Source organism: Caretta caretta, chromosome 17, assembly GCF_965140235.1.
Source record: "Caretta caretta isolate rCarCar2 chromosome 17, rCarCar1.hap1, whole genome shotgun sequence".
Lineage (NCBI taxonomy): Eukaryota > Metazoa > Chordata > Testudines > Cheloniidae > Caretta > Caretta caretta.
The window spans coordinates 5,572,833-5,598,762 of record NC_134222.1 but is presented as its reverse complement, the minus strand read 5'-3'; the positions used below and the strand labels follow the sequence as shown (position 1 = coordinate 5,598,762).

General features: G+C 37.9%; 1 protein-coding gene across 6 annotated transcripts in view; it reads right to left on the bottom strand.

Annotated features, from left to right (window-relative positions):
- Positions 1-25,930, bottom strand: part of VMP1 (vacuole membrane protein 1) — an 88,412-nt gene that overhangs the window by 43,695 nt on the left and 18,787 nt on the right. For all 6 annotated transcript variants that reach the window (XM_048824044.2, XM_048824049.2, XM_048824046.2 and 3 more), the window contains 3 exons: positions 23,982-24,092; positions 7,813-7,980; positions 3,140-3,271 (listed from right to left, as the gene is read on the bottom strand). In XM_048824044.2, coding sequence (XP_048680001.1) covers positions 3,140-3,271; positions 7,813-7,980; positions 23,982-24,092 — 411 coding nt within the window. The remainder of the gene's footprint in view (positions 1-3,139; positions 3,272-7,812; positions 7,981-23,981; positions 24,093-25,930) is intronic.

Sequence of the window (25,930 nt, the reverse complement as noted above, 5' to 3'; positions counted from 1 at the left end):
ATTTAGAGTGGGGAGCTCTGATAGAAAATTTCAGGACACTGGCACTTAACTGGACAGAACCGAAGTGACAGCCATTGGAAAAATCACTATTAAAATTCTATAAAAAATAAAATTCATAATATATAGAGGAAATATTTCCCATATCACAGGCCAAGTTAGTTTAGTGTAGTGATACAGCCAACCGTGCTTTGCATTTACTGTAGTGTTTGTGAAAAAGCAATCCTGACTAGGCAAGGCAGAATTACAGTACTGCCAGCAGGACAACCAAGCAGAATGAAAGGTGATATATGAAGCAATAGAAGATGTGAAGCTCTCTTTAGTTAACTTACAGTAACTGTAACTGACTAACAAAAAAAGAAGAAGTGGTGTTCCATTAAGATATGGGGCTTTTTCTAAATATATTAATGGAAAAATACAAAAACAGAAAGTTACACATCAGCCAGCTCATGGTTTCTCTCAAAAAGTGACTCCAGAAGCCAGGTCACTTGGATTGACAGTTTATGAAAGAAAACCTGCTCAGATACGTTCTTTAACTTTAGGGAGACAATATTCTTCCCCTATGCAAATTTTAACAGAATGATTGGTCTAACCCATCATACTGTATAACCCATTTTAAATCATTTTATTTCTCTTTAGTCCTTTTAAAAAATCCAGAGAACATTTTTCTCTTCTGTCAATCACACAGACTGGATATTACTTGACAGAATGCCACAAGTATCCTCATCTGTTTTGCAAAAACGATAGTATTTCTCAGAAATAATATTGACAAATTTTCTTAATTAAAAAAACATACAAAACATGCAAAATGCTAAGCAGTTTGGCTCTGCTTTGTAGGCAGCTATAACAGCTCATTAGAACTAAAGGAGGAAGCTACTTTGAAATACTAACACACCTATTTTCACACCTCCCAAATGAATGGGGAGGAGAGAGGCCTTTATATTGAAAGGATTCCTTTCACTGTTAAATGGCGTCAAACATTTGTAGTTTTCCACTGGCATCAGATTGCCAAATTCTCTATACTATTGGGCACTGAGGATCAGAAACTGATAGTGAGGCAAGCTGATTTAGGTAACAGAAACTTTGCTATTCACAATTATAGGGAAACTTTAAACTGCACACACAGTAGTGATTATGCAGTGCAAACAGCGACAAAGCTTCACTTTTGCGAATGATGCCAGGATTTGCTCAAGGCCATAGGAAGAGACATTCATGCGTGCCTCTCACAGACATCTAGCAAAAACACAACAAAGCCAAAAGCACAAAGGAAGTCATATTAGCGTGTGGAAAATACCGTCCAATCTTAAATACTGAACTATTTGTTTTGTAACGGTACTACAATTTAATCAGATTGTCATAGCCTCACGCTGGAGTCTCTTATAGGAATCAAACTGCAAGTAAAGTTTTAAGAAATTTCATCTGGTCATCCATCCTCAAAACAATGTGCTTCAATCCAAACTCAATTGCTGAGAAAATGAAATCAAAGCGCTGATAAATACAATGTTATTTTTTCCTTAACAAACGACACCATTTCATTTGTTCACCAATCACACAATCATTGTAGTTAAGGGTATTTTTGGTCTATCTTGACAAGATTCCTCACTAGCAAAGGTTTTATATCCAAGAATCCTACCATGCATTTTAGAAACCAATCTTGGCTGCACCTAGAACTTTAAAAATCTCACGTAACTTACTGGGAGAGTCACCGTAAATAAATATGGATAGTAGTTCAATTCTGAGTCATGTATTTGATTGGTTTTGTGGTTTGCTGGGATTTTTTAAAATATGTATATGGATCAAGGATTGGTTTGTAAAATAAATATCTGGCAATGGAGCAAAAGTCAAAGTAGGTGAATTTTTGGTCGTATGCCTTTAAAAAGATGGATCTCTTAATTTACTATTATTATTTATCTAGTGCCAATGTGTTAGGCATTTTCCTGAATAGGTATTAAGATGAGCTTCTTGTCCTGAAGTGCTGGCAAGCTAGACAGCATTAAATACTATGATTAACATTATTAGACTAGAATGAATGTTTGCAGACAAGTCCAAGGAAACCTAAGGCTGTTTTTGGAAGAATATTTTCAGAGATTCTTGGGTTTATCCAAATGCTCTCTCTCTGTGGATTATTTTTTCCTGCATGTAATAACTTCTCAAAAGAGAGGGTAAAAAACATTTATACTTCTTAAAAGTCAAGACTCAGTAGTTTCTTTGCTACAGTGAAGGGCTGGTCAAAGAGAAAACAATGTAAACTCTTTTGCTGTGCATAGTAGATAGATTTTTATATGAAGGAATCAAGCTGATGCTATCGTGACCCACTTCCACCTAGTGGTTTAGTAGACAAACAAACAGGAATAAAAAGGAAGCAGAATACAGAGTAGGAATTCAGCAGCAAGACATTTCTGAAAATTCCGCCCGCCCTTTCCCCCCAGAATTGTACATTTAGAAACTAAATAATTTCTGAACCAAGGCGCACACAGACCTGAACAGAAAGCTATTAACAGTCATGTACTCGATTAAGATCTAATATGGGGCAACCAAGTTGTATTATATCTATCAATAAAATTGAATTGAAAAAGGCTAAGAATAAAAAGATTCAAAGCAGCTTGGTTGCTTTTCAGCATCAGGAAGAATACGTTTCCTCAGGTTGTTAAATTGGCCAAGACATTGGCAGCACAAACAGCTAGTGGCAAGGCAGGTGAGTATTATCTAGTGAAAATAAGTTGGCTGGAGATTATCTCCTCGTTAAGAGAGTTTTAAGAAACAGTTTGGCAGTTCAGCTATTTAATAATCACAGTTAGTTTAATGACTCCTACATCATTTATTAGTGGGCCTCATCTTCCCTCTAATACTTCTTTTGCCATATTTGTAGAACTTTTTTGTATTTGTAAAAGTTATTGTTTGCCTTAATTTTTTTGTCTACATTAACATATCCCTGCCTTAACAGACTATAAATAATTGTTTGGTTTTCTCTACATCTCTGTATCCAGTGCAGGTTCTTTTCTAACCTATGAGCAGTCCCTCACAAAGTCACATTGGCTGCTTTCTTGCATGTTTGTTTCAGTGGAACTGTTGTCTGCTGCATCTTAATCTTGCTGTGTTTTGTGATAATTAAACGCATTCTAATATTTGGCAGTGTTCTTACTTGTGCAGCCTCTGCGTGTTCAAGCATCTCCTCAAATTCCTGATACTCTTCATCATCAGGTTCAGCACCAGAGAGTCGGGCTGCTCTGGCCATGAAATAAGGAGGCAGCTCTCCAATAGCTGTGCCAGCACCCTGGGAAGAGAATAATTATTTTAATTTTATTTTTCTTGATTAGAGCTCTTTAAAAAAAGCTCAACTGATGTTCATAATTTTCCTTGGAAAGTTTAAAAAAAATACTCATAAGAAGAGTCACAAATACATATAAGGTTTATCCCACCAGAACTGTTTCCAATGGAGGCTAATTATTTTTACCAGCTACACAAAGTTCTCCCAGCTTCAAATGTTATCCAAGTTACCCTAAGAAACGATATTTTCCCCCTCTCTTAGTTTAGCCACATGCATTTTCCCCCCAACCCAAACTATAAGTCTGTAGAGTTGTAATACAGTTGAATTGTCTGTCCTGAGACTTGGCACACTTGTTTATTGGAAAACATTGCCTCAAGTTCTACTACAGTTTGAGCAAATGAAAATATGTTGAGCAGGCTGTAACTTATCTAGTATTTTATCTGTCCACAAAATGGGGTCAAGAAAGCCAAGAGAAATAAGAATCAGAGTAGGGTTGCCTTTTCACTGCAGGAAAATGATTGGTTTTCTTGGGACATCAAATGACTCATTTCAGCCTTGTGGGTAGATACAGCTTTAGTTTTTGTTTTTTGTTGTTTTTTTTTTAAATCAGTATTAGACATACGGATAAACAGAGGTTAATGAAACAGGAACTTGGATTAAATGCAAATGGTTTAAATATAGGATACGTAATAGCACAATAGGTGGGCGCTTTGTTGGAAAAGTGCTAACCCTTAGCCACACGCAGATGTTCCTTCTTACTAAGAACCATTAGCAAATGACAAATGCTTTTATATTCCTTTAAAGCAGCATAAAGCCCTTCAGTTTCCTTTGTTCATATTCTGTATGCAGCTGTATGTAAGGGAGAATCCCAGCTGCTTTGTATATTCTAAATCAACAGGTTGATTTTAAACACTATAAAAATACATCAGTTATACTATTACCCAAACTCCCTGTTTGTGTACTGTATAAATACACCCCCCTGATATGTTTGTCTTCCTATTGTCCACATGTGTAACAAATCTGCATGAATACACCACCACCAAAACATCATTAGCCTGTCTATTTCTGATACATGGAAAGTTAAGCTTGGAAACAGTTATAGCTATTTTTCAGAAAAAATAATTTGGGATTATGTTCTCAAGGTGATGCAAGAACAGAAGTAATGTTTGCTTCACAACAATGTGCCAATTTGCTTGGCTTCATTTTATTCATGAAGGGAAAGGTTCCCATGTGTGTACTAGAAGTGAACTTTCCTTAAATTGGTTAAATCACAAGGTCTTTGTTACAAAACATCTCGAAAGTACAACGAGATCATATGATTCCATGTCTACTCAAGACAGATTGCCTTAATATGTAAAAAAGGAAGCATTTAAGTGATCCAAACCAACAACTATATACTATCTTTTGCAAACATGGCTGTTTACTCTTACTGTTAAAATTTCCATCTGATATTTGCTTAGAGTTTCCCTACATCAACAAGGAATTAGAAAGGCAAGTGCTAATCAACATTCTTTTGCACAAATGCATACAGTTAAAATGGGAAACTACTCATCTAGAAAGCTTCTTTTAAACTTTATCTTGGTCAAGACACAGACTGCCTGTTCCGCCAATCCGGAGAGATTACACATTTTTACCTTTTCAGGTAATTTCTAATAAAAACACAAAAGAGCTGCAACACATTTAGGGTGCTATTCAATTCATAGCTTCTGTGGGGTGGAAGGCTCTGAAAACTGGCCTACCCCCAGCAGGCTGAAAGCCCTTTAAAAACACCTTCTGCAAGCCAGGACTGTTGAGGCCCGTTTTATACTGACTGTCACCTTTTGATCAAGGAGAAAGGGCCAGGATCCACTTTGGAGCCACTCCACATGGTTACACACTAATTGTCTAACAGCAATTAGTGTTTAGTAATGTTGCTTCACTCCCTTACTGGGCACCAGGATGCTGTCAGCAACACTTCCAGTCCCTGCTCACCCAATGAGCCAGGGAACCGGAGAATTAGACAATGCAAAAGGCTCCCTCTAATACCCCTTTGTGTCTGAATTTTAAACAGCTGTATTGACAGTTTCAGATTGTAGAGATTACTAGAAATTGATAGTTCATAACTTTTTAGTTTTCATGAGTTAGTTTCCCATAATCAGACACTAATAAAAAATTCAACCTACTGTTCTTGGTTTCAGTTTGCAAGGAGAAAAATTAATATTGCTATTTATGTGTCACATTTTGAGTTACTAAAACTGTTGGTCCATTTACTTCCTTTTCAGGAATTTAGTATTGTGTTCCACATAAAAGGATTTTGGATTTAACAGTGATAGGACCAAGAATTCTTCAGTGGTTTCTATAAAAGCAAACTTGGAGTAAAGACAAAAGAAAAACAATGGTAGCAGCAGCGCAGCTGCCAATTTGATTTGACCTACAGAAAGTTAACAAGAAATGTTTAGGTTTCAGAGTAGCAGCCGTGTTAGTTTGTATTCGCAAAAAGAAAAGGAGGACTTGTGGCACCTTAGAGTATAACAAATTTATTTGAGCATAAGCTTTCATGAGCTACAGCTCACTTCATTGGATGTATCCGATGAAGTGAGCTGTAGCTCATGAAAGCTTATGCTCAAATAAATTTGCTAGTCTCTAAGGTGCCACAAGTACGCCTTTTCTTCTTAAGAAATGTTTAGGTACTCATGAAAGAGTCCAAGAAAGCATAACATTATAGTAGACACCAATGGCAAATTGAAGATGCGCCCATGGGGAAATCTACCACAGCCAAAGTTCAATAAAAAGGTAGCTGACAATATATTTGGAGGAGGGTAGGAAGAAAGAGGAGATTACACAAAACATTTTGGCTTGCTCAGATAGTCTTGAAATTCCCCTGGTCTGAACCAGCAAGCAGCACAAAGAAAGGCCTTAGAAGGTACCTCTTGTTCTCTCTCTCCTCTCAAGATAGGGTACAATCAGTTACAAGGCATGCAACTGTGTGTTCATTTCGGTCTAAGCTACTTAATTTTCAGTTTAGGTCAGTAATTTTATACATTAACAAAGATGTGCAGCAAGCACATTCATCCTGAGCTACATTTTCCTTGCAACCCTAGAACTTAATTTTAAATGATATTCTTATTGCTCCAACTTCATGAAGACTATGATGTGGAGCAGTAGGAAGAAAGAAAGAATGAAAGAGATCCCGAACTTACTGTCTTATAGACGTTTGTTTGTGGGAGATTTTCAGTTAACTCTACTTATTTTTCAAATATGGAAATATTTATGCAATTTTGGTCTCTAGTTAGCAAAAGGAAACATTAAAAACGTATATTGTGTTTGTTTTTGAGAGGGCTGGGGGTTTGCACTTCTATCCTTGAAGATTTTTTTTTGTAAGTATTTGTACACTGTACTTATAAACCTGTAATGTGTATGATCTACATTTAACTTCTGTGCTGGAGATAGGGTCACTGACAAGTTTTAAAACTGTAATAACCAAAATATAAAGTCTATTATGGGTTATTTTCAAACCTTTAAGGCTTCCAGAAACAAGTTAGAAAAGATATACTATAATGATCCCATTCCATCCCCAACATCTGAATTGGAGAACCAAGTATTTAATAATTAAACCAATGGTCAGAACAGGAAGTCATCAGTGGTAACCTTTTGGCATAAAAGCAGTTCAAAACAGATATGTTTGTGTAAGTTTCAGTTCAAAATAGTTTACATTTTATGGGAAAAAGACATCTTAGCTGACCAATATTCTTCAATAAACAAATTTTAAAAAGCCAAAGAAGTGAACACTAAACTAAAATTAGAGTGCATTTCCAAGGACAAGCACCCACATCCACCTCACTAAATACCTGCCCTAAGAGTGTGCTTCAGTGTTTAGCAGATAGCTTTTTTTTTTTTTTTCCTTTTTTTGCTTTATAAGTGAATGTTTTCATCAGGAAAACATGGATTTTTAATTTCAACGCGTAGCATGTGAACAGGCTACATGCAACGCAACAGAAAACTGATGCAGCCCCAAGATCAGGGCATCTGCTACAACATTAGGACCTGATCCTTTCAACACATATGAATAACTTCATTCGCTTGAATATGCCCATGGACTTCGAAGGGAGTATTCATGAGAGTGAAGTCACTCACTTGCCTCACTGCTTGCAGGATTCAGTCCTTAATCTGCAAGCGCAGCTGGGGCAAAGAATCTCCTTTCAAAAACTTGTTTTTTGCACTTAGTTGCTCGTAAATGTCATGCATTTTCTGCTAAAGTGCCTAGAAAAAACAGTTACGCTTTGGAAACAGAGGTGATTTTTATAGGACTCTATAGAAGAAATTCCTATAACAAAGTAGAAGATTTCTTTTCCCCAACCTTACTCCAATCCTGGAGCTGATAAAAATTGACCCAACCATTTTCAACTGCTTCTGTTTAATACATTTTGAAGATGTTCAGATCTAATACAGACATCTAAAGTGAATCAGCAAATCATGCCTCCAACATGAAGAGTTATATGTTACTGCTGTCAGCAAAAGCCAGCATTGCTTTGTTTATTTTAGGTAAAATTGTGTAAGTTAAACCTTACCCACATGCAGGCCTCTAGCCTGACTTTTGAGATTATGGTCCATAAAGAGATGGATCCTTCAATCCCCTCCTCATCAGGACAGATAATTTGATCAGGGTACGGTGGTTCAGGAAAATTAACTGAGTTACATTCATACGCAGCAAGTGTAACTGATGCTATGTGTGGACCCTGAAAAATATATCAGACAAGAACTTTTCAATACATTTTGTGTGCATTAAACAAGAGTTAGCTTTACCTTAAATAATATGGCTAATAGGAAACCTATCAGGACACAAAATGCATCCAGGAAATGTACTTCCACACTTGACATTAGATATAGTCTATAATGTTATATACAATGGTCTCAGCCTTCCGATGCATGTAAGTAAATAAACATCCAACTCCAAACATAAGAAAATCTAAAGTGCTCCTGTTTCAGTTTTAAGGGACTATGAAGTTAAAATACGTTTCCTTGCCTGTATTAGTAGTAACATTGTAGACTTAAAACTTGAAGAACTTTAAAAAAAAATCAAAGTATACTTTTAACCAATGGTTTTTCCCCATATTATTCCACACAAGCAATTAATAAAGAAGCTGAATAGTCTTTCAGTTTCTCATGCATTGGCACAGACCAGCAATGTTTGAGATGCAAATACTGCAAAGGAATCTTTACATCCTAACAACAACAAAATGCAATTATTTCAAATATTTTTTAAAAAGATCCCATAAAAGTATTTCTATTGATTTCAGTTTTGCAAAAACAGGTTTTACAAAACCTAGGTTTTGAGCCTAGTTGGACCTGACAGTATTTTGAAGTGTTCCTCCCCTTCTCTCCACTCTTTTCTTAAAACATCAGTTAGTATGTCAGCAATCTCTTGTGCAAATCACAGTCTTTCTGCTTCAGTTTCCAATGTATAAGGTGCTCAGAAAATTGTTTGTAAAGCGCTTTAAAGCTCAACTTTTGTGCAAGTGCCATTATTAATGGAATTAAGTTGACTCACGGACTCTGCCTTCTATTAAAGGTTACCAACGCATTTTATTGAGGCCAGATCTCAGGTACAGATGGCTTCAAATGTGTACAAGAACCAAAATGCAATACAGTTAAATAATGGAACAAACTGCCATTGTAGGACTATAAAATAGTAAAATTACTATAAATCTGTGCAAATAGTTCAGATTTATCCTTATGCTGGACATCAAGAGTTTCAAACACAAAGAATCGGCTTAAAAATCACCTTCCAACATCTGTGTTTCAGCAACATGCTCAAACTGTATAAACTGTTTAGAAATTTTTATTAAAACAGAGTTTTTGCAAACTTAATTTCACCCACAGTCTTAGCCTTAGCAGAATAAATTAATAATCAATTGTGTTTACATACACTGCAAGTATTGCTCAGTCTTTAGCTTCTGCTATTAATTACATGGTGGGTTTTTGTCATCATTTTGGGAGATATTCTGTCAACAATTTTCCTCTGTGTTTTTTTCTTGAGTGACTTTCAGTCTATTAGATCAGCAGGGAATCACAGTACAAAAAGCAAATCGAAATTATATTTATTATACAGCGAATAAATCTGTGAATGTAATGATAATGGGAGGAGAGGGCACTTGATGCACGACACCTATTGCTTGGACAGCTCTATTTCCCTTTATACGATATTTTAAAAAATTATTTTAATACAGAGACCAGGGACTATTTGGGAGAGTTTATGGGCTTGTTGCAGGAAATACTGGGTGAAATTTTATGGGCTGTGTTAGGCCCACAGAAGTCAGAGTAGAAAATCACTCTGTCCTTAAAAATCTATGAGAATGAACAGCTTACTGGAGTTCTTATCTAGGCATTGGGAGGTGGTTTTTCATTGGGTTCACTCTTGTCAATGTTAGCAGTTTCTCTGAACTGACTGAACAACAGAATTACAAAATTTAGTATATGTAGCAAGTTATTTTAGGTATACAAAATAGTGGAAAAGTCCTACTGAGAAAATACCCAGTCTATTTTAATTTTCACGTGGTAACTTTGGCCATCAGTTATAGGCTATTCAATTCTAGACCACTGAAACAAGTAAGAAAATTTCCACTTTGCAGTCAAGCCAATTCTTTTACCTGTACCTCTCTCCTTGTTCTTTTGTTGGGAGACTGATCTAATGCTCAATAGGCACTAACTTGAACTATTTTCTGTAATTATTTAAATAAAGTTATAGTTCTGATCTCATGGTAAATTAGGAGCAATTCCGTCAAAGGAACTGCACTGAAGTAAAGACAATATGAGAGCAGATTCAGACCTGTTAAATACCAAATAATTGTTCTGATTCTGTAGGGCAAAGACACTGCAGACGGGTGAAAAATTACTAATTATCTGTACTGCAGTACTGTCTAGAGGCTGGATCCTGTATGTATCCATAGTAAGAGGCAGTCCCTGCCCCCAAGAGTTTACAATCTAAACAGACAAGACAGACAAAGGGCACGACAAAGAAAGTATCCCCTTTTTATACATGGAGAACCAACACCAGAAAAGATTAAGTGACTTGTCCAAGGTCAAACAGCAAGTCAGTTGCAGAGCTGGGAACTGAAACCAGATCCTAAAGATCATCCCTTCCTTGATAGGCCCTAAAATTTCAAGGAAACTTGATTTTTTCCCCTCCTATACCCAGATAGCTTCATGCAGTAAAAGATCTTTTAAGGCCTTGTGCCTCAAGCTGTAAACTATTCAAATCTGCAACATAATTCTCCTCAGCTGAAAATTTGCATGGAGGAAAACCCCAAAGTCAAGTGCCATTGCTCATGGTCTCTTGAGGGTAAGGGCAAGTTCATTGCCAAGGTTGTCAGAGACATGGGGTGTGAATCAAGAAGTACGATTTTCAGTTCCACAAAATTTGGAAGACATACCACAGTATAATGTAACTGTGGCCAGCTGTGATGAAAGACTGCAAGTGCAGAACCGGTTAGTTTCAATCTTATAGCAGCATAAGAAAAACAGTACAATTGCCAGCACAGTAATGCCCTCTGCTTTACTTCAATAAGTGAAATTACCACTATCTTGAAGGCCAAGATTTTGAAATGAAGGCTTGCGGACAATTTACGATAGGTCCCTGCCTGGAGAAGCTTACATTTTAACTTTGAGCACAGCAAGTGAAGACAAAGAAAATGTAATAGGGGGGTCTGCTAAGGATAATTGTTATAAAAGGAAACCACACACACACACATAACCCCTATTCACTGTTTAACAACTTGCCACAATTAATAGCCTAGGTTCCCTCAGATCTAATAATAAGTGTTGCCATCTCTTGAATGCCTTAATTGTCTCAAATACGCATCTTCCCATTAACCCAGCTCTAACTGTTTCAACAACTGAAGTCTGCAAAAGGAAAAATCCTAAAGCAAGAAGCAGTCAATGGAAAAATACATTTCAGAATAGAGCTGAAAACATCCCTCCAGCCACCTGACGACTAAATCAATTTAGCACAACTCTTCTACTGAAATGCAAACAATTCTAGAATGGAAAAAAGTTGAAATTATGGATCCCACAGAAACCACATTTTAACTGGAATAAGAAATAAAATGTAAAAGATTCATTTAGAATGATTATCAAGTGTGGAGTACTCAAATTCAGAACTAGCCATGTAAGAGAGGCAAAACAATCTTGTGCCCCTTACTTAAAGCAGCTGAGCTCTGCTGCTTTAAGTAAAGTCAACTGGACAACATATCATGGTTTGGCAGACTGCATGTGATATTTCGGATATGTGTTTTTGTTCCAGTTCAGACCTGCAAAGCCCACATACAGTATCTAGTCTCAAGAACCGAGCCTCCATTATGAATGTACACTGTCTTGGTCCACAAGTCCGTAATTTCCCCTTGAATCTCAAAAGACTGGGGTTGGTCTAACTCAGGGGTGGGCAATCTGCGGCCCGGGAGGAAAATCCACTCAACTAGAAGTGTGGTCCTGACAGGGCAAGAGCTGTTGTAAGGTCATATGATAAATGTTGCAACAAAGACAGGTGCCATTTTATTTTATATCTAGCAATAATGATAGTCAAACTATGTGGGTGGGGTGATTTTCAAAGACACAAATGGGCGTTGGTACCCAATTCTCATTGGCTTTCAATGCAATTAGAATGCCCAGCCCCTCCAGGTCCTTTGAAAATACCTGCCTATTTTCTTCAAGTGTTTTCTTTTTGCTCTTTGAGTCTAAATATTAATCCTCAGTCACAGTTTTTGACCTTTATCTCACCCATGTACCCATGTTTGCTTACCAAATTTTTTTTTTTTTTTAAAAGGCATTAATGGCTTTTCCAAAGTTTGAGTTAATTTTTATGGTGGGTCAATTTACTGTAACCTATTAAGAAATACCTACTGCTTAAGTCTAACTTTAGGTCCATCTTTAAATGGACATACATTTTAAAATCACTCCAATCCCCGTTACGCTAAATAAACGGTAGCAAAACTGGTAGGCTTAGTAGAGGTATTGTTTGTCAAAGAAGCCAGAAGAATCATTAAAATGTCAAGTTAAGTAATATCTAATCACCATTTTCTTCTTTTTAATTGCAGGGGCAAAAAACACTGGAGTCAGTAATCTTCTGCTGATTCGGGGAGAAACATTTGCTCTCCACACTCTTACAATGACCAACAGGTCTAGCCTGTGGTTAGACTGGAATGTGATTTGTTAGAAATATTTGTGCAATTTATAAATCAAATGAGACAAGGGGTGGTCACCAGTAAGGACTTGATGCAAATCTATTTTTGGCAAAAGTAATTTAGGGGAATCACTAACTAAAAAGCCCTGATTTGTTATAAAAGGGAGCTTTATTTGAACCTATGGATACATTTGGAGCCCTAGATTTATTTTTCGTTCAATGCTTTGATCAATCACCAAAGTTAGAATCTACCCATTGTTATTCTGGGGTAGGAAGTTATTCTAGAAGGCAGCATTTAAAGTCTCCAGAAAGCACAGATTTCCAAACAGGTACAAAACATATTTAAGTAGAAGCAATTAGTACAGATTTTTTACTATCTCCTCACTCAAAGAAAAAAAAGAAAGGCGGGGGGGGGATAAAAATTAAGGATATGTATTTCAAGATAAAAAAGTCAAATCACATCCTCAAAAATGTCAGCATGTAAACTATATTAGAAAGTCTTTAAGGTAAGGGGAAGTAAGTATCAAAAGAAATATCTACGGTATTTCTATGTTACTTATTACTTTGGTATCTATGCAATGAACAAAATTATGGAGCATCAAACCATATATCAAATGTGGTTCTCAGCTCTCCCTTTACAGATCATTCATATTGTTGAAATGATGCTAGCCCCACAAGTACATCTAGATCTAATTTTAACATTTTATATTTAGGAAGATATAATTTTAGACTAGCTCTAATTTAAAAACATTTTATGACAAGGAAAAATGATACAACTTCCACAGAGATGGGGGATTATCTTGAACATATTCTGGTGGGCTATAAACTTGTTTTCTTCCTTGCATATGGAATTTTTAGTACTTGGTACAAGACTCCCCCCTTACACTAAAAGGGGAAAATGTGTCATTCTATATTTGATTTAAGATAAATAAGAAAAACAAGAGCTAGTTTCTCATGGGAAACAGCCTGCTAGCTTTGCCACAGCCTGCGACTCATCTCATACTTATCTACTAAGTCATTACACCTCTCAGGAAAACAAGACTAAGTTACAGCACCTTTTATCTTCAGGACTGGCGGGCAGCTGAACACACAGAAAACTGTTCATTTCAGATGTGACTAAAAGGGAAAATTGGCATGGAGATAGTTGGCTAATAAGCCAAAGCATTTTCACCCCAACTGCAACAGCTTGGAATCAGAGAGGTTGCTAGTCCATATTCATCTAAGTACAGACTATGAGCATGTGTAGATTTCTGACTCTGGGAAGTTGTTTTTCCTCCCTCTTCTGAAATCAACCCAGTCTGTCCACATATCACGAGGGTCCAAGAAGGCTGAATGATTTCACATATTATCTGAGTTGCAATGAAAGCTGTAAAGCAGGAGTTAAGAACAAAGAAGTTCTCAGCTTGGAGTTTCTTTAGCTTTCCAAATCACTTGGGCTAGCTTTAATGTACTAATTTTGTATTCCCATATTTGCACTAATTTTACATCAGGAACCTATACATTTAATTTAGCTCTTTTCTATTCCCACCTCAGTTAAGTCTTTCCTCTCAGAGCATGGCTAATGGAAATCCCAGATGATGAACAAGCAGCTCCAAATACAACCGAACAAGAGTCACCAGGGGATGATGTATGTGGTGCCGTTAAACGTGCAGCATAGCCATGGTGTTACTTCCAGGAGAAACTCGGGCTTTGGCATGATATTAAAACAAAATACAGCTATTTTACAAGAATACTTATGGTAAATGAAAGATGCCACCCAGAACACCCCCCTCCCCTCCTCAGTAGCAGTTACAAGCAGATTTCTGGTTGCCTATGGGCAGAACTGGAATGCGAGGCAAGGTAGGAAGTGTGAGGGTTTATACGCTACTCCTGTCCTCCCTCAACACCCATCTGTCCTGAGGTCTGCATTCTCCCACTTTCCTCCTTTAACCAATGATATATTTTTATGATCAGTGAAGAGCACATTATAATATCAATTCAAACTGACATGGTGGTAAAGCCTACTCTTAGCCTTTCCAGCTGTATCTTGGTTTGCTGGGTTATGTTGTGCCTTATCTCTGCTCTGTTCTTGTGAGCAAAGAGCAACATGAAACATACAAAATTCAGATCTGCATATGGGAACAGAACAGAGGAAATAACAGGATGTGTGCATGACTGGGAAAACACAATACACAAGGGTATTGTAGGGTCTCCCAGCAAAGCAGCTTGAATTGCAGGCACAATGCAGAAGAGAACTGAGTAAATAAAAACAAAACTTGTTTTCATAAAAGAGTTTGAAATATTCAGCTTGTAAATCTTTGAAAGATCAAAATATCATGCCAAGCATCCACTCTACTCCCTTGATGGATATAACTCCAAGTCACCGCTGCTGGCTAAAACGTTCAATATTGTTTAAGAGCCACCACGACACTAACATCGTATAGACATTTAAAGACTAAGTGCCAGGAAGCCGACCCCAGCGTACTGATTCACCTCATGCAAGAGATTTATTATAATGATTCAGGCTTCAGAGAAGATGTCTAGATTCTGATGTCTGACCACTTTAAATACCATTGGGAAGACATACACAACACTTCTGTGATCTCAGAATTCAGTTCCCTGTTCTGTATATATTTAAGATTGATATGGACAGATAAACATTAGCATGGTTTGTCCCACAGGACTCGCATTTTATGATAGGCACCCTTAAAAATAAATAAGATTTCACATGGAGAGAAGACTTAAGAAATTAACACAAGAAATTTACCCAACTAAATTGGTAGCTCTGCACAGTTTAATCCACTATGACTCTTGCAATGCATAGTTGCGTATTTAGTCTAAATACTTCCAGCATCAAGCAGAATAGAGCTCATGTGAGAATTAAAGAGGTGTTCCCATCAAACAGTGATAGACAAAATTAATTTTCTAAGCTCCATGTTGATCCATGTGTTCCAGGATGTTTCAGTTCACTGTAAATAGCTTAGGACAGCTAAAGGAAGTTGGCATGAAGGAAACAAATGAGACAGAAACAGAGTCATGAACAATCCTCATACAAACAGGCTCCATTTCAAAATATTTTTGAATCATGTTCTGTGTTCAACACATTTTTCTTTCAACTACCTTTCCTGGTCAACAACAGTAATCTGATCCCAGCTATTGGACAGGACAGAATTGACACTTGTTTAGTTTGTCCTAGGCTTGTAAGCCGACACGCAAACTGAAGAATGATACAAACTGGAAATGGACACTTTCCTCAAGTAGAAGAATTGCATGCAGGGGGGAAAGAGAAAACATTTCCCATCTTGCTAAAGAAGCAAGTTCTTTGTTTGTTTCTCACATTTTTCTACACACATGGAATCCATCAATCTTCCAATTACTAACATTAATTTTGAAGGATCCACATGAGAAGGGTAAGACTCCTTGCAAAGTAGTGGAGAATCAGTAAAAGGCAGAGTCTTCCAGCCAATAATTTAACAGCAACATTTTATACATGAACAACAAAATGGAGGCTGCCATTCTGGCAGCTTTTAAAAATGGTTCTTACAATCAAAAGCTGGAAAGGCAGGTGAGTGCATGGGGTTTGCAAAATTACCCAAATGGTAACTTTGTTCCAATCCCAGCACAGGGTGGAAATGAAAACAAGTTTGCTGATTCTCAGAAATAGTATGACCACTTCACAAAATTACCACACAACTGGACAAAACCCATCTCCAGTGTTACCAACTCTTGCAATTTTACCATGAGTCTTGGGATATTCAGTGTTCTTAAAAGCCCAGCTCCTGGAATCAGATGATTACATAGGAATTGCAGATTTCATTTAAGAAAAATTTAAGATTTTCCTGCCATGTAGACTAAAAAAAACCCATGACCTGACTGTACTCTAAAGGCTCAAAACCCGGAGGCAAAATAAGAAAACCCCCCTCCCCATATTTGTTTGTTTAAAATTTCATGATTTAAAGGCAATCTCATGATTTCAGAGGGCCTGACGTAGTTTTTGAATGATTGGGGTTCGCAACAGTATTTGTACAAGTTAATTAACCAGTGATTATTGCACAAGATGTTTGGATTTTAAGTCAGCAGATCCCAAACTGAATTACCTGACATTTAGGTCAGACCAAGTGGGTCTTTTTTCAGTTCCAAGCTGCTGAACTCATGGAAGACCAGCTTGTGAGCTCCTGGCCCAATCAATCAAACAAACCCCAGAACTGATTCAAGCCCAAAGCACACTAATCTCCAACCTAGAAGGAATCCAAACACATTCCTTCGGTGCCCACTTAGTTGTAAGGAGGATGCAACATATTTAATTCATCTTCTGTCTTCATAAGACTGTTTTTATCACTTATAGCGGACGGCAGTTACTGCAATGTCACTTCCTTTCTTTTATTACAAGATTTTTCACTGAGGTTTCGTTACAGAGACTAACCCCACATATGAAAGCTTTGAAGACTTTAACGTCCCTTCCATCATCCACACACAATGCATTCCTGTATTCTGCCACTGTGGGTGAGGCCTGGAGGTTCTTGTTACACTGTTACATTTCCTGTTTGTTCTATTTCATACCAGGACTATCAATGAAAACATAGTCAACAATTGCTCCACTTGCCTCTAGTGGTAATTAGACATACAAATTCATTTTTAAAAATATCACGCAACTCCAACAGCTGAAACTGGTTTTGCCCCTCACATATCTGATCCGTAAGGGATTCACTTCCACTTAGCCATCAATGTTAGGACAGAAAACAAATTATCAGCTCCACGAGGCCACTGACCTTTTGTTTCTGCAAAGGTGTTTTTTTTTTTTTTTCAAATGAGCAATAATTCTGAAATTGTTTTCTGTTTGTCTCAGTTTCATCTACTTTTGCAATTTCTGTGCCAGAGATGAACTGAAATTAAGTCACGAGGCAAGGGGCTTTGATGAACACTACACAGCATTTGCAAGCAATACTTCAAACAAGTGCTCCACCTAGTGTCAATCATCATTAAAGTATGCACTGCAAACCAATCATATGGTCACAAGTTCAACTGGCAGCTCATTCATTACTTTTTGTAACAGCAAAGAGACCTCCTTTAGTGATATGAATTCCTTGCATATGACTAGCTACCTTTGGTCATCTGCTCTTCTGGTAACTAAGTGATTCATTCTGTTTCTGTTTGAAAATGCCAGCAATATGTGAGAAGTTATTTTTGACAATAGAAAGAAGCAGTGGGCCGATGGAAAAAATGTCTGAATTAGTGGCCAAATAGATTTTGTATCCCTACAGAGCTACATGTCAATTTCTATTTTTAAAACGTTATTTTCAAAAGAGATGTAAGAAAAACAATGTCTTAAGGAAATTAAGCCAGCAGATGTGTTTTGAAAGGTGTCAGAATGAAGATTTATTGGAAGAATCATGTAGTCTTCTTCCACACTATATTTTAAAGCCGTATTACATTCCAGTCTTGTGCTCAGAGTGACACTTAGTGGCAATGGTGAGCATTGTTTTCCAAAAGTCCAGTTAAAATGTTGCATTTTTCACTGGATAAAAAACAGAGAAGCAGCATGAAACTAGAAACCAATCCAGAGCAGCAATTTTAGATACAGTCTAACATCAAGGAAGTTCCTCAAGATAACTAGTAAATGGCAATTAAGTGTAAGAATAACCATTAAATATCACACACTGACACTCAGGCACACTCAAGAAGATCCCTCTAGTAGTCAAAGAGCAACAAAACCTAAATACAAGCAATCAGATTTAAATTGATACTAATCACAGTCCCCTACTGACAGTAAACCTCCCCTAAAGTAGAGATTGGTTTAGATTTTAATACCTACCGCTTCATGCCACCCTCCAATGCTCTTTTACCTTCTGATATTATGATCTACCTCTCTGTGGATGGCAGGACAAGTAGCTGGATTGAGATCCTCTGAAGGATCCAGACAAATCATTGTTTTAACACTTGGAAAATAACCAACTAGGCTAGAGAGAGCAAACATCCAGGGTCATTCACATATTGGATCTACTGCACACATAATTCTACTGAATTATTTGCCAAGCTAACAGCTTGCTTGTGCATAGTTGTTCTGATATTACCATAGTTGTACATGTCAAATATAGGGCTATGTATTTTTAAAAGATGCACCTGTATCGTATATGATATATGCTAGCACTTCCCAGAATAGCAAAGATGTTATTGCAAGCAGCAACAAACGCTCAGAAGCACATGGGTCAGCCTGACAGCACTGTTGTCTAATCATGTAATTGCATTTTCAACAATCTCACTGTGCATTCAGATTTGGTATGAGCAATTAATTATGAGTAATTTAAAAACCACTTTACTGCTGCTCTACTCTCTACTCCCAACAGATCAAGTCACTGAGGCCTGATTTGATTTTTACATCATTTTGAAGTGTTTTCATCAATGGTATCAAAGCAGAAATCCTTTTACCGGCTAATGAAGTGTACACAAGTAATTTGTTAGATCTGGTTTAAATGAGTATGTTAAAAATGGGAGGTGAATATATATTAACAACAAGGAGCATGTATAATGTGCAATGAACACAAAATCTTTTACCTAGAGAGCTTGTGAATTATTTTTAAAAATCTGATATATTGGACAGCTAAATGAACCAGTTTGAGACACCTAATACACCTATATGATGAGCTGGAGAACTTCTGAATACACCTGGACTAATAATTTATACTGCTCTTCTGAAAGACTTCAATTACACTCTGCAGTTGCACCTAGCAGTCACAAGTTAGTATTTTGTGTTTCCTTTGATGCAGGGTATAAATTCTCAGATTCAGGAGCTATCAGATACAGAACTGATATTATACTACACATACACTTAACTCAACACTGCCCTTAGCAATAGAGATGAAAAAAAATTTTTTAAAAAAATAAAACCTTTGATCCTTAAATCGGTAGCATTCTGGAAAGTCAGTAAGAGCTCCATATATTTACGTTTAGAAGGATTATATTTTTATTGATAAATGTCTGTAAATGTCCATTTCACCATACACACAAACAGATGACAAATATTTCCATAGATTTTATATCAGAAATGTACAGATAGCCAAAAAAGAAAAATGCTGCTTGAGAATTTATTAGAGTTTGATTTAAGGATATTCAATTAGTATTTTTTGACATGTGATGTTGACAATGTTTTAATGGTATAAAGCTTTAACTTTTTGAATCTCAACATTTACTGTCATTAAATAATTATGGTCTCACCACCCACCATAATTTTGTGCAACTGTGAACATTTAAATTGACATCAATATTATCTGTCAAAATTATAAAACTAAAAATCAATTTCTGCCAAGCCTAGATACGTTGCAGATTTGTGTTTTTACATTTGTAGTGCCACCTAGTGACTGCAGGACCTGCACTACTGCACATAACTGAGTTAACGCAGCTAAGTGACACCATGGTTGAGAACACTGAGAATTGAGAAAATCTCAAGTTAACGTCCACAGAACAGTCATCACTTGGACCTCTTCTGTTTGCACAATATTTTCTATAAGTGTATATGGAAGGAGGAAAGAAACAGCATCTATGTTCCTCTACCTCAGTGGTCTCCAACCTTTCTGTGGCCAAGAGCACACTGATGCCTTCAGAAGAGTGTGGCGGGCAATGACGCTTCTCGGCGGCATTTCGGTGGTGACGCTTCTCTGGTGGCCGCACTCCTCGGCGGCAGCGTCTCCGCCGGAAGCGCTCATTGGCGGCATGTTCTCTGGCAGATGCGCTTCTCTCCTCTTCGTTGCTTGGCGCCGGTGGGTGCCATGGTGCCCATGGGCACCGCACAGGGGACCACTGCTCTACCTATTTACCACTAGGGGCTTCTTTACACTGGCACACAAAATCAGCACTGCTGTGATCGACGCAATGACATTGATTTAGTGAGTCTGGTGAAGATGCGTTAAGTCGATGGCAAAGTGCTTTCCTGTCAACTTCAGTACTTCATCTCCCCAAGAGACAGAAGGTAAGTCGGCAGAACAGCGTCTCCTCCAAACATAGCGCAGTGTAGACACCATGTTAAGCCAATGAAAGCTATGTTGCTTGGAGGGAGGGGATATTTTTCACACTCCTGAGTGATGTAATTTACATCGACTTAAGCAGCAGCGTAGACCAGGCCTACGACAACTTGTAGCATTCTCTCCATATAATCAGGACCAGCTCTAGGCACCAGCAAACCTAGCACATGCTTGGGGCAGCACTCTGGGTGGGTTTTTTTTTTGGGGGGGGGGGGGGGGGGGGCGCTTCGGGCGGCAAAAAACCTAGAGCCGGCCCTGCATATAGTGGGAAATTGATTCTCTACTCAATTTATCCAAAGAGTATGCAAAACAGCACACACATTTTTCCTGTATTAATGCACTTACGTTAATTGTGTTACACACCTATTGAATTTTAAGGCCTACAATAAATTCCCTCTAGTTATTCAGAGGGGTCTATTTTGTCTGTTCTTTTACATTGAAAGATCAGTGTTTAGATGTTGCCGTTTTCTGGAATGACTATTGAATTTACGTTAAGGTCATCTGACTCTCAATCCACACAGGTTCATATGTTGGCACACAACCCCAGTATGTGGATGTATCCAGTTCTCCCAAGTGTTTAACTGTACTGTGGAAATGCATTTTCAGAGAGAACTTAGTCCCCAAACATGGAGTCTTCCACTATGCTAGTCCAACTTTCTGCTTCTCTCAAGTAATGTCTCAAATTGGAGTCAACATCTCAGTTATTTAATTCCATACTAATGTGTAAATTTTCAACAAGTCAGTGCTTTGAGTTACGCTAAATCAGTGGTTCTCAAACTTTTGTACTGGTGACCCCTTTCATATAGCAAGCCTCAGAGTGCAATCTCCCCCTTATAAATTAAAAACACTTTATTATATATTTAATGTCATTATAAATGCTGGAGGCAAAGCGGGGTTTGGGGTAGAGGCTGACAGCTCACAACCCCCCATGTAATAACCTCGCGACCCCCTAAGGGGTCCTAACCGCCAGTTTGAGAATTCCTGTGCTAAATGGACTCACTATCGTAGACGGATGATCAGAAGCTGGCCAGAGTTTGAATGGCAACTAGGAGGTGCAGATAATAAAGACAGGGGTTAAGATTTTGAATTAGGGGCACAAATGTAAATGTTTGGTGGGTCTCATCCTAGCATTCACATTTGCAATACAAAATCCACCACATTTGGCATTATCTGCTCAAGAGAAACGCAAGGCTAAGACAAGAGGAAGAGAATCACAAATGAGACATTGTGAGAACTTCATAGGAAAAACTTAACATCTGCCCACACTGTATCTTGAAGTTCACATAGCAAATAGCCCCTCATTTGCCATTTCTACGTTTGCCTCCACAGTAAGACGCTTCAGACAAAAGATAAAGCCTATTTTTCTTTATCAATTGCCAATGGAGTTGAGAGTTTGACAACCATAGATTTGTGCCCGCTTAGTATGAATGTCTGATTTAACTTAGGCAGGCAGATGATGTGCCCTTGAAGGCAGCTTTATTGGCAGAAGGATTTTACAAGTCCCACAATAAGTACTTTCACTAATCCAAGCTTCTCTGCCTACATGATGCTATTTTATGTTGTGTTACAATAGGTGTTCACTCATTCACTCTGCAGACACAGTTAAGCCAGGTTAACGACAAGACAAAAATTAAGCGAACTACACATCTGTCAGTTCATGTATCCTGCTACAAACAGCCAAATGTAAGCAGAACACTGCCCTGTTTCATTTGCTTTTCTATTTTAAAGGATTTAAAATACTTAACATTTGAACTCTCCTTTACTATAGATCTAAAAAGGCTATTCACTGTACCTTATGGTGGAGTTCTTCAGTGATGCTGCATCTCCAATGTTTCTTTCCAGTGCCTATAAACTCTCTGCTGTGTTACAACAAGTTGATGAAATGAACCTCTCAGATTTCAGGCATGCTTGGCTGCTATGTGACTTTTCACACTTCACTGAACTAGCAATATATATAGCCTAGGATTAATGCTCTGATGCGCAGTGGGGTAAATGTCCACAATGTCCAGTTTTCCCAACTGTCCTATTCAGTTACAGTTTTACCAATATGCTGTCAGCTCACTGGAGCAAGGAGCCATGTCTTCCAATGCAGCCCTGATACCGCATATGGTTTTTGGGTGCTATCACAATACAAAAGACATGCCAGTCTCTTCCAGTCTGCAAGCAGAAAGAAGCTACTATTTTCTAGTTAGAGCAAAGGATTTTGACAGCAGAAAAATCTAGGCAGGGTTCTCAACAGGAATCCTGAGAGCTTTGCCATTTTCCATGCACTCTCTTCTACTGTCAACAACAGACTGCACATGTAAGCCTATGCTTTAAACTTCCCCCTGCAAACAATGAAAATGTGTGTTGGTTTTTAAGTGTGGAATGGACAATTATCCTGCACCTGCTGATAAAAATATAACCTCTTTTTTATTTACATTTGCACACACATTCCCCTTTACTAATCTCTCCATTGTACAGAGGGGAAAAATAAAGTAAACCAAAGCCAGAGTGTATTAAAACATTCCACATAACTCAAAATTAACAACTGAGTAACCTTCACAACCTTTTTTCACCTTAATTCAGAGTGAAGATGATAGTTACGTCTCCCCTTTTCTGCTCCCGACAAAGACTTTAAGAAAGCAGTTATGGTGCATACACATCCCTAATGCTCAAGTGAATGCATCCTTCACAGTTGTCATTCAGTCTGAGCAGCATTGCTTTATTGCATGGAAAACAACAAGAGTTCTCCTTTTTCCCCCGAAATGCTTTATGTGTTATTGGTCATGATTAAAGCAATCCTAAAATTAAACCATCAGTAACTGTTCCAAATACAACATGGGGTTGGTTGCACAAAACGGTTTTAATTATTTTTTGCAGCCATGAAGCCTTTTTTAAAACCACGATAGTTGTTTGTAATCAAAGAACTGGCCCAATGGAAAACAAAATTTTCCTGACTTTTCGAGGTAATTTGAAGTTGAGATAAACAACACAATGTGGTTGTCTTCAGAGAGATTTAGAGGTTAATTTAGTGTGGTATCTAGACATATTTTTCCTGTATCTTGTTATTATTTATAAAACAGAATTACTGTGGACTGAGCTATAAGAATAATTTACTACATGTTTCAGAAGCTTCAGCTAGGAAAATTAACATTTTGATCTACCAAAAAAACCCAAGCATCCTAAAAAGCCTAGTCCAGACCCCATTTTCCATCTGTTACAGCTACTTCATACTAGAAAACTTCCTTGCTTATTTAAGTGCATTAATTAGTGCAGATAGCACTGAAAATTACCATTACAAATTATGGGTCCAATTCTGCAAGGTAAAGACGATCTCCAGCTGCAGGATCTCACCAAGAGTTCAATAATGATATATAGCGTAGAGACAACAAAACAAGGTTACAAAATACCATTTAGCAAAGATGACATCACAAAGACTCAACAGCATGGATGATTTTTTTTTTTTAAAGTCCACAAGTATATAAACACCAAGCTCATATATAGCACTTTTCATCCACAGATCTCAAAGCACCTTATAAAAAGGAATAATGTGATTGGAAAGGAAATGTAGTTGTAGGTTTCTTACCAAATAGAGTAGAAAGGTATGAAGACCTGTTCCGAGTCCAACAGAGGACAGAATGCCTAAGCCTACCCAGTAGGCACACCACAAGAATTTTTTCTCCATATACTGCACATACTGAAAAACAAGAAAAATCACAAAAGAAAAACAGGATGAGTGAATTCTCATGGAGGAGGAAAGAAAGGTGCAGCTGCTCTTCCGAAGTGCTTAAGATAATTTATCAGTGTCAAAATGACCAACTTGAATTCTAGACAGTTCTCAAAACAGGCTGATCTATGTAAGGTATAGCTAGTGTTAAAGATATTATATGTAAATGGCAATGATCCAAAGAGGATACTAATGAGTGTACTCAATGGTAAATTGGTTAGTCTCTAAGGTGCCACTAGTACTCCTTTTCTTTTTGCAAATACAGACTAACACGGCGGCTACTCTGAAATGGTATAGTTGTAATTCAATTCTAGCCACCATTAATGTCTGCATGATAAAGCAAAAGATCTGTCGGGAACACAGTGCCTGTGAAAGGTTATGGGATGGATAACTAGGAGACTAAGCTTCCATAGTTATCCACAGAACAGGTACGGAAGTAGTGTAAACTTCCTCACCATGATCTGCCAAACTATCTGTCAGAGCCACCTAGTGGTCAAATGGGAATTCAGTTGAACTCTAAACTGACAAAATTGCCAGCTACTACCAAATGTGAGGGCAGTTCTTGTGAAGCAGATATTTATCCACCGAGAACAGGACTGAGCCATCAACTCATTTCAGAAGCCAAACAGCCAGATGGAGGTCAGTTAGTCACTATCTATACTTAGTGGACTTAGTCACTATCTACATGGAGTGAGTTTGAGTGTTTCTATATTTTCTTAATAAAAACAATGATAAGAGAACACTTGGAAGGGGAATTCTAAGTGATTATTAGCCTCTGGATTTAAATAAAGGTGTACCTGGGTTAAAAACAGAACAGCAAGTGTAGGAGTTCTGCAATGTTACAGGCTCTTGATTTTCCAGGTCAAGGATAAGAACAAGATGAGTCACATCAGAGGATGGAGAAAACGAGCACTAGAGGCCATTTTCAATATTGAATGCTAGTCAGTGAAAGGGACCAACACCAATCCGAAAATGGCAGCACCTGGATCTCCTGGCTGAGGTTGGGAATCAAAGCCCTGCTGAAATGCAAAGGGTCATTTCTCTAGCACCAACATACATTTGCATAGCACCAGGGAGGCTCTTGCTATGCCTGTAAAAGCACCTAAAAGGCAGTTAGCCTAACAGTCTGGCAGAATGAAATGTACTTTAATGCTTCAAAACTGCATAAGATTCTTCCCCAGGTACATGACTCATTGGGCTGACCTATTCTTAGGGCTCACAAAATTATACCAAGGGATTCAATTACAATCAGAAAAGTTATTGTGCTAGGTTACTACATAAAAGATCTGGTGTGGGAGTTAAGACTCTTGCTGCACATGTTGCAAGCACCACAGGTGGGCAGTCAAATCTCTGAATGGGGAAGCAGGTGGAGTTGGATTTAGGCAAGATTTTTGGAATCTGAAAGGGCTGCATGGAAGAGAGAGTCAGAGCAACAAGAAGGGACAGCTGATGGCTTCCAGCCAACCATCTCCTTTGCAGGGCTGGGCTGACAGGGCTGTCTCCCACAGGACAAGATCAGAGACTTGGTATTGCCTTCCTCCCTGACTTACATTTCTATAATGGTTTACATTTTTGCACCGATGCAAAAAGTATCAATCAAACTTCATATCACCTGGGAGGCAGGTAGGTATAAAATCCATTTTAAAGGAATTGGGAGTAACAGCACTAGGATTTGAACTCAGGAGCTCCTGACTCCCACCCCCATGCTCAGTCCATTAGACTATTCTATGTCCGGAGAGAAAGACCATCCCAGATGGTTTGAAGAATCCTCTGCAAGGAGGAAGAAACAATCTACCTGGGAGCCCTGA